General features: G+C 52.7%; 1 protein-coding gene across 1 annotated transcript; it reads left to right on the forward strand.

Moving 5' to 3' along the window:
- The first annotated feature begins 6,120 nt into the window (after window positions 1–6,120).
- FOXE3 (forkhead box E3) lies at window positions 6,121–7,822 on the forward strand. Its single transcript, XM_019749354.2, has one exon. The coding sequence runs from the start codon at window positions 6,125–6,127 to the stop codon at window positions 7,079–7,081; it is 957 nt and encodes a 318-aa protein (XP_019604913.2). The 5' UTR covers window positions 6,121–6,124; the 3' UTR covers window positions 7,082–7,822.
- The last annotated feature ends 1,750 nt before the right edge of the window (window positions 7,823–9,572 follow it).

Raw genomic sequence — 9,572 nt, forward strand, 5'->3', positions numbered from 1 at the left:
AGGCAGACCAGAGCATGTGCTGACGTCTCTCTGGGTACCGTTGGGCCTCAGGTGCCAGCGGACCTTTTTCCTGGGAAGGAGAAATTTGGAAATGTTTTCCAAAGTGGTTATTTTCTGTGAACAGTTCTCAAAGGACAAGGAGGAGTACACCAGGCAGGTCAGGGAAAATAGGAGCTCCTGGCAGAGGGGCAGGTGGGAGAAAGGGTGAGTTCCTTCTCTGCGTCTGGATGGGGAACCCTCAGGGTTTTCTTTTGCTTGTTTGTTGTTTGTTTGACAATCTGGATGTGGAATCTTTCAGAGGGACAGATTAGATTTCTTGTTAATGACGCTCTTAGGAGGTCGAGGTGCTGGTTGGAAAAATAAATGAGACTGTATTTGTATCTAAAGCTGGCGAAGTGGGTTGTGCTCATTTGGATTAGCAAAAGCTCAGAGTGGGAGAGGACCTGGCCTTTGGCTGAAAGTAGCTCTGTACAGGACATGTGTGTGCTGCAGGGGAAACAGGGCACGGGAGTTGGTGAGAAACGACGCAGGTCAAGTAGTGTGGCACCTGCCAGCCGTGTTAATGGTTTGCTCTGACTCCTGAGGTGATGGGGAGCCCTTGAAGGTGTTTAAATGGCAGCAACGGATGAGACATCATGCCTGCTGTTGAGTGGAAAAGGGATCGGAGGAGGAGGCAGGGAGCCCAGCCAGGAGGCAACTGCAGTCAGCAGTGTGAGAACAATGGCCTGAAAAAGGCCTGAGACAGGGGGCAAAAGAAGAGAGTGGATTTGAGAGAAATTTCTGAGAACTGACAGGTCTCTGTGGCTGGAGGTGGTCGGAGAGAGAAAGGAGTGGAGGATGATGGCCAGTTCCTGGACTGTATGACCTTCGAAATTTAAACCATCTGAGATGGACATGATCATGTCACTACCCTGCTGAAGAATTTTCACAGGTTCCTTGTTGCCTCTAGAAAGATCTGAGCTTCTTTGTTTGGCAAATAAAGTCATCTACAATCTGACCCTCTCTACCTTCTTTGTCTCAGTTCCTTGACCCTCCACATTAGCCACGGCGAATAATAATAGTAACTAAAACAACAGCCTCCACTTACACTGCATTGATACATGCCAGGCAATGTCCTAAGAACTTCACAGATATTAGCTCATGTCATTCTTAGGGGAAACACTGAAAGTCTTGCACTTCCCAAAATGGACCACATCCTCTCTTGCCTTCAGACGTTGGCACCCACAGATTTCTGGTCCTGATACCCAGCTGTCCTTCCAGCCATCTGATACCTATTTACTGACCATCAACTTGTGCCTGGCACTACACTAAGTAAGACACATATGCCTTCAATGCATACAGAGTCTATTGCCAGAGACAGACACACGAAGAGTCAATAAGGTACATGCAGTGACAGAGATGTGACGGGAACACAGAGAATGAGCCCGTACTCCAGCCTGGGGCCTGACCCACATAGTCAGCTGGAGCTTTCCTCCTCCAGGAGGCCTTCCTGACTTTACCATGCTGGATGAGGCCTGGCAATCTGTGCTCCTGCAATCCCTTCTCTGCCTGTAGCACACACTGATTACTCTGGACGGGGAGTGACTGCCTCCTGAGCACAGAGAAAGCAGAGAACAGTCTGACTCATCACTGACCCACACCCAGGGCAGCCTGGACACAGGTCCTTAGAATTTGCTGAATGGAAGCTCTTGCGCAATGAAGAGTCACAAGGAGGAGCATCCTCCTCCTGGGTTGTTCCCTGATGCTCTCCCCAGAATCAGGTCCACGGTTGTCCCCTTTTTTGAGCTGGGCTCAAGCCCCTTGGTCTAGAGGGTTCCCCACAGGGGAAAGGCCCTGCAGATAAGGACGTGACTGTTGCTTTCCTCCCAAGTTTAGGAGCATCCTGGTTAGAAAAGTCTACACAAGAATGGGACCCAGCATCCCTGCCAGAGTTCTGGAGAGGCAATCATCCCTCATAGAGGGGCTGCAAATTTTGGGGCAAGAACCAGACCTGACTTTCAGCCCCAGCCCCCTCTCTCAGGTAGAGTGGTTGGGAAGCTCTGGCCCCCACCTCTGTGCTCCTTGCCACGAAGCCCATCTTGCTGTGGTGCCTCTGTAGAGGTGGGGCTGGGGGGCAAGGAGCCTTGCGGGCTAATGCTAACAGCTTTGCACGGGGTGGGAATTTCCACTCCTATCTAGGGAGCCATCAATGCTATGTGCCCTGACCTGGGCCTTTGGCCTCCAAAGGGCAGTAGGAAGGCTGGCCCCAGGGGCAATCCCTGGCCATTAATCCCTCCTGCCAGCCTGAATATCCACCCGGGATGGTCAGACAAAGGACTGCACAGCCCAGACACTGTGTTCCTCCCGCCCCAGGGGCTCCACTCAGACACTGGGCCGCCTGGAATCCAGGCCCATGAGAAGGGGGCCGCCTTCACTGGCAGTCTTATGCCTCGATGCTCAGCCGCATCCCATCCGGCCCAGGGCCTGTGAAAGAGGGCCCAACCACGCTGAAAATATGGATTAGCCCTTGGGCTACCCTCTGTCACTGGCCTGCTTGGCTCTGGGAAGCAGTCCCAATGGAGGGGGCCAGGCAGGCACAGAGAACTGGTAAAGTCTGGGTTCTCACACCTTTGGCCCAGCTCCCTGTTCCCACTACCCCCAGGATTAGCTCGGCCAACCATACATTCAGTATCATTTATTGAACAGATACTATGTCCCAGGCTCTACTCATGGACCAGAAAATTGAAAGTACAAGAAAATTGCAGCCTGCCATGAGAGATAATAAGAGCTACTTTCCCCCCACCCGTAATCTGGAGGTGTGAGACAGAGGCTGTGGTAGGGGGCTTTGGAGGGAAGGTGGGAAAGACGCCTGCTCTGGATCTGTGCCTAAGTCTAGTGCAGGATTATGCTGCACCTGGTTGAGTTAGTTGAGAATATGCAGGCTCTGAAATCACTTCTCTGGCTCTGCCTCTTCTTTCCCTCGTTTAATTCTGGAAATGCTAGTTGTGTAGTAGGAAGAAAACAAATAAAGTGCCAGTGTGGGCCAGGCCCTTTCATACATGGTCTTGTTTGAATCTCATATACCGTATTTTGCCGTGTATAATACACCCCCGTGTATAACACGCACCCACATTTTGGGCCCAAACTTTCAGGGAAAACATCTTTCATTTTAATTTTTTAATTCAAATTTTTATTTATTTACATTTAGGTATTTTTTTATTATAAAGGAATTTTAGCATTTATTTTTTTAACATATTATGGTACAAGAACTTTTGTGTAACAAATAATTACAAAACACAAGAACAGATACAAGGTACAGGAAACTTTATGTACTGGTAACAAATTTACAATATTTACACATCATAGAAGACCAAGAACTCTTCTCATTGCAAGTTCGTCATAAGTTCAACAAAACTGATTGTCATATTCCAGGGTATTATTTTGCATATGGATATTGTTATTGATTTCTAGAGTTACACTTTTATCTCATAAGCATAAATTAAAGAATGAAAAACATTTATGTAGATATCAATTAGTACTATGCATGTATAATGCACATCCTTATTTTTCCATCACAAATTTGGGCAAAAAAATGTGTATTATACACAGCAAAATATGTAACAACGCTGAGAGGGCTCATTATTGTTCCCATTTGGCAGGTGAAGCAACTGAGATGCAAATGAGCAACTGGCTCCAGGTCACTCAGCTTTGGGAGCAGGATCCCCTGCTCTGCACTTGCTTGGCTTGCTTCCTTCTCTGTTCATTGTGATAGCATTGTCTTGTGTTCTCTGTGCTCAGGCAGTAGCGTGCAAGGTGAAGGTATAAGGTGGGACCTATTTGTGTATAAACTGAGCTTACTCTTCACTCTTGCGCTATGGGTGATTGTCTCTAGATCTGCGAGTGTCATCTTCTCCTTCCTCTCTGCTTATACAGCCCCCTCCACCTCCCTCTCTCATAGCTGTAACAGTCTGTGTGTGTCCTTCTCTCCACCAGACAGTGAGTCTCTTCATCTCCATCTTTCCTGGCAAAGGGCCTGGCTCAGAAGTGCTGGGTGGCTGCTGAGGCAGGAGAGCTGAAGGAGGGATGGACTTGGAGTGCATGTGGAATTGACAGGACTTGCAGGTTGCGTGGATGTGGGGAGTGATGGGGAAGGGAGGAGCCCAAGCTGATGTCCATGTCTCTGCTCTGAGTGGTGAGGGACAAGGGGTCCTTTGCTGAGAAGGAGGGGAAGCAGGTTGGGGTTGGGGGATATGCTAGGTTGAGGGTGATATGCAGTGGACGCTTGGATATGCTGACCTGGAGGTCAGGAGAGAGGCTAGGCATCAACTTTGTAGCTGAAGTTGTGAGGCCTGGAAGAAATCTAGACTAAATTATTTTTAGTTTCAGCTTTAAAATACGGTGTTCATAGAAGAGTCATGGTGCTCTGAACTCTGGGTTTAATTCTAGCTCTGCCAACTACCAGCTGTGTGAAGTCAGGTAAGTCACTTAACCTCTCAGAGCCTTAGTTTCCTCATCTGCAAAGCAGGGATAATAATAGTACCTGCCTCAGAAGGTGTTCGCACTTAAGTGAGATAATGGGTATAAAGTGTGTCCCATATACAAAATGCTCAGTAATGGTGGCTGTTATGTTATCCGCTGAGACTGGAGCTGGGAGAGTGGGGCCTTTGAGCCTTGAGTTTGGATTTTGAAGCCCTAGGCCACAGGCCTACTTACCCAGGGGCATTCCACATCAGGCCCAGAACTGAGGGTAGGTGTCCAGGGCCCCAAACTTAAGGAAACCCTGGCTCTCAAGTACTGACCCTGCACTTGCACCACCCCTGAGACTGAGTGCCCCCTTAAATTTAGGCCTTAGGCACTGCACTTGTCTGAACTACCTCTACCCCTGCTCCTTTGACCTTGCCTGTCCCCAAGACAAGTCTCTTTAAGAGGAGGCTCCTTCACCCTTTGGTTCCCTCCAAGCCAGGGCTGGCTTTCCTGTCACTTTGGAGAAGTTTCCCAAAATAGACTCGAGGTGGCATCGCCTCTGGATGGTGGTGGTGGATGGCGTTTCCCAGAGTGAGTTTTTAATAAAAATTGCTAAGACCCACCCCCACATAACCTCCTCAGTCCCAATGAGATGTGAATGTAGCATTTCTGTGTCAGTTCTCTGAGACCTCTAATCTTTGAAAGCACTTGGGAGGTCTCTCTCTGACCCAGTAACTGCTCCTTGGAACTTTGGGCTGTGAAGCCCTGTGTTCTGTGCACCTTCCCAGTGTGCTTGCTGCGTGAGTGTGTGTGTGTGTGTGTGTGTGGCGGGGGTAGGGGGGATTTGAAGGGTGGGGGGTAAGGGAGCCCTTTTTCTAGAACAGAAGAGACATGGAGAAGAGGCAGCCAGAAAGGCAACTCCAAGTTATGGATTTTCTGGGAGTTCTTCTACCACTTTTCAAGGTTTTATTCTTTCAAAGGATGCTCACAAGTGCCCTGGATGGGACAGGGTTGTGGAGAAGGTAGGAGAGAGAGGAGATGGTGACTCTGTAGCCACCAAACATCCTCCCCTGAGACAAAGCTGGCCTGTTTGCTCTGCTCTCTCTCCCACCCTACCCTTCTCCATTGCCTGACCAGCACGTTAGGATGCTGAGGGCTGGCAAGGTGTCCCTGGGCGGCTCTCATCTCTGCCCCAGCTGGGGTTGGAAGGACAGGGAGGAGGCTAGGAGAGAAGAGTAGGGGACAGGACTCGGTGGCAGCAGCGGGAGACGCATAATGGGGAGGGGGCCCAGAGAGCGCAGAGGGGATTGATTTGTGATTGGCACTGACCCAAAAAGGAGGAGGTTGAGGAAGGAGTGGAAAGGGAAGGGAGCTGATTGAAGCCGGTGGGATGTGGTCAGGGCTAGGGCCAGACCCAATGGAGATAGGGAAGGAATCAGGCTGAGACTGAGAAAGATTGACCCAAAAGGAGGACACTATGGGAGGAGCAAAATGTAGGGCGGGGGAGTAGGAGCACGATAAGGGGATAGGAAAAGCCAATAAGGGGGGTGGTGCCGGCCAGCCCGGAAGGTCCGAGGCCTCTGCCCTGGTCAGGGGGCAGGGGAGGGGAAACTGTGTTCATATAAGGCGGGTCAGCGGCCCCTGCTTTCCGGGCAGCGTGGGCAGGGACTGCTGACTCCCAATGACTGGGCGCAGCGACATGGAGCCGCCCACCGCTTTCTCAGACTTCCCGGCCCTGCCCTCGGTCGCGCCGTCGGGGCCGCCGCCGTCGCCGCTCGCTGGAGCCGAGCCCGGTCCGGAGCCCGAGGAGGCGCCCGCGGGCCGCGGGGAACCCGAGCCCCCGCCCGCCCCCGCCCTAGGCCGGCGGCGACGGCGACCCCTGCATCGCGGGAAGCCCCCCTACTCGTACATCGCGCTCATCGCCATGGCGCTGGCGCACGCCCCCGGACGCCGCCTCACGCTGGCCGCCATCTACCGCTTCATCACGGAGCGCTTCGCCTTCTACCGCGACAGCCCGCGCAAGTGGCAGAACAGCATCCGCCACAACCTCACGCTCAACGACTGCTTCGTGAAGGTGCCCCGCGAGCCGGGCAACCCAGGCAAGGGCAACTACTGGACGCTGGACCCGGCGGCCGCTGACATGTTCGACAACGGCAGCTTCCTGCGGCGCCGCAAGCGCTTCAAGCGCGCGGAGCTGCCCGCGCCCGCCGCGCTGTCCCCGACCGTGCTCGCCGCGGGCCCGCCGCCCTGCGCCTACGCTCCCTTCGCCTCCGGCCCCGGGCTGCTTGCGCCGCCGCTCCCCGCCACCCCCGGGCCCGCTCCGCCCGCGCGTATCTTCAGCGTGGACAGCCTGGTGAGCCTGCCGCCCGAGCTGGCGGGACTGGGCGCCCCGGAGCCGCCCTGCTGTGCAGCGCCCGACGCCCCCTTCCCGCCCTGCGCTGCTGCCGCCTCCCCGCCACTCTACGCGCCAGCCCCGGACGGTGTGGGGCTACTCTCGACGCGCCCTGGTCCCCGCCCGCTCCCCGCCGAGCCGCTGCTGGCCTTGGCAGGGCCGCCAGGCGCTTTCGGCCCGCTCGGACCGGGAGAGGCCTACCTGAGGCAGCCGGGCTACGCACCGGGGCTGGAGCGCTACCTGTGAGCCCTTCCCCACCGTCAGGGGCCGCCTGGGGGTCCCGTAGCACCCAGGACTGGGCGCTGCCTGGGAGCGTCCCCTGTCTCTGCTCCCCCCACCCCTTGGCTGGGACCCACCTCTCTGCCTCTGGGACTGAGCACACCTGATACCTCTTTCTCTGTCACCCATCCCAGGGGAGACTCCCACCATCTTTCCACTGGACTGAACCCTCCACCCACCTGGATGTGTGAGCTCAGTTCTTCTCCCTCCGCTGTAAGCCTCCATCTGTGTGCTCCTCCAGCGCCGTTGTTGATCCCATGTCCCTGAGCTGGATCACCACCGCCGGTGAGCCCCTAGCCCAGGTTTCTGGTGAATTCCAAGCCTTCAGAAGCCAGACCTTAGATCTCAAGCCACCTCCCCAACTGGCTCCTTACTTCCTCAACCTTCCCTCCTGGTTTTTACATTAGCGGTCAGACTCCTGGGTTCGTGACTCCCTCACTGTCTTCCCTTCATTTCCCCCAAGTGCGTCCAACCCACTTGCTGTCTGTCCTCAGTTTCTTACTGGGAAGTTGCCCCCCTTCTGCACAGACACACCTGGCTGTGCTGTTCCAAGCCTTGAAGACAGCTCTTCATGATTTCTGAGACAAGCAGCCTCAGGGGCTCCGGACTGAAAGGGGAGTTAGTGGGCTACACACCATCTGGAAAACTTAGGACTTGTTACATTATTATTTTTTAAATTAAAGCTGGTTTGATTAAAAAGAAATAAGAATCTCCCCCTCAGCTTGGTGTGCTGGCTGGTGACTTGGGGGAGTGGTCTGGGGGAGACAGTGGCTGAGCTTTGTTCAGTGTCTTGGGTTGTCACATGGCGTGAGCCTCTTTGTGAGCTGTCAGGCAGAGGTTCATGAAGTAGGATTAGGATGGGATTAAACCATAGCTGTATATATACAGTAGTACTTTGGTTTTCGAACGTCTCCGTTGACGAACATTTTGGTTTATGAACGCCATAAACCTGGAAGTAAATGCTTCGGTTTTTGAACACGCCTCGGAAGTCGAACATGTCACGCGGCTTCTACTGAGTGCAAGATCCTGAGGCCTAGCTGTCGGCCGTTTTCGAATGTTTCAGAACTCAAATGGTCTTTCAGAACAGATTATGTTTGAAAACCGAGGTAGCACTGCAGTAAGCCTAGTAAATGCCATCACCTGCTACATCCCAGAGGCTGGTAGAGATGAGACGTGGTGTGCAAATGAGTGTGTTTGGCCAGTGTTTGTCTGCTGTGTGGGATTCCTCGCAGCTTCCACGGATAATTGAGCGTTGGCCACTCCTATAACAAGTACGTATTGAATGTGCCAAGCACTGTGTGAGACAATGGGAATAAATACATCACTAAGCAAATGCGCAAGATCCCTGCCTCACGGTGCTTAGGGACCAGTGTGGAAGACACTACCAATCACAGAGAAAGGAGATACGGTAAGTGCTCTAGAGCCTTGTACTCAATGTGCGGTCCATGAACCTTTTCAAGCTCCCGAGATGAAATGCATCACCTTGTTAGGAGGGCAGAATCTCAGGCTCCACCTCAGACCCACTGAATTACCAGATTCTGCATATTAACAAAATTTGCAGGTGAGTACTATGCACAGCATTCTGGAAGAAAGGCACTGGGCCAAAGCTGGGGACTCAGTTTAAAAGGCTAAAGCTCCCTACTTAAAGAGTGGGACCAGACTGCAGAACCACACATCCCTCTCTGCACTAGAGCTGGGCACTGCACCATCAGCTATACCCGTCTTACCTCCTTTGCTAGATTGGGAGCTCGGGCAGCAGGGACCTGAGCCGATTTATGACTGTCCCCAGCACCAAGGACAGGGCGGCACTGAGCAGAGACTTGGAGGTTGTGGTATGAGAAGGGAGTTGTTGGCCTTTAACCCTGTCCTAGTCTCTAGTGCTGACTCAAATGCTAAGCATAAGGCTTTGCCAAGCTCCTCTGCCCCCCCCCCCTTTTCTGGTCTAGTAGGACCTGGATCAGCTGTGGGGAGGGGCGGGGGAGGGGAATCAATGTGCCTTGAGTCCAGTGTGAATGTGATTTGCATATTGGACATGCCTGATGCACCTCTCTTAGATACAGGAGTTTAAAGCTCTTGGGTGGTGATGCAGGGTGAGGGTGGAAAGCAGGCAGCTCATGGAGGAGAATGGTGCAGGAAATCTGAGGAGGCAGGGAAGGCTGTCTTTGGAGGTAGGGCAGTCAGTATGCATAGTCTGGTATGAAATGCCCTGGAGAGATTCCCTCCCCAGGTGTTAACCCCTTTGAGCAAGAGTCCGATCTCATTTGCCTGATGCATAGTAGCCCTTCACTTAATATTTGTTGAATTACTGGCTAACTGAATAAATGCCTAGTGTCTGTCGTGCCTGACTTACTAAATAATGACTGGATTGACAGTACTTTGGCGGATTCTTTATTCTTTTTCATGCTCCTTTTAAAAAAGGATTTTTATTAAAAATATAGCCAATATACAATATTGTATT

The sequence above is a fragment of the Rhinolophus sinicus genome, linkage group LG06 (assembly GCF_036562045.2).
Source record: "Rhinolophus sinicus isolate RSC01 linkage group LG06, ASM3656204v1, whole genome shotgun sequence".
NCBI classification, from domain to species: Eukaryota; Metazoa; Chordata; class Mammalia; order Chiroptera; family Rhinolophidae; genus Rhinolophus; species Rhinolophus sinicus.

Excerpts from the sequence above, each read along its gene's own strand:
- FOXE3 (XM_019749354.2), top strand. The coding sequence starts at position 6,125 with ATGACTGGGCGCAGCGACATGGAGCCGCCCACCGCTTTCTCAGACTTC.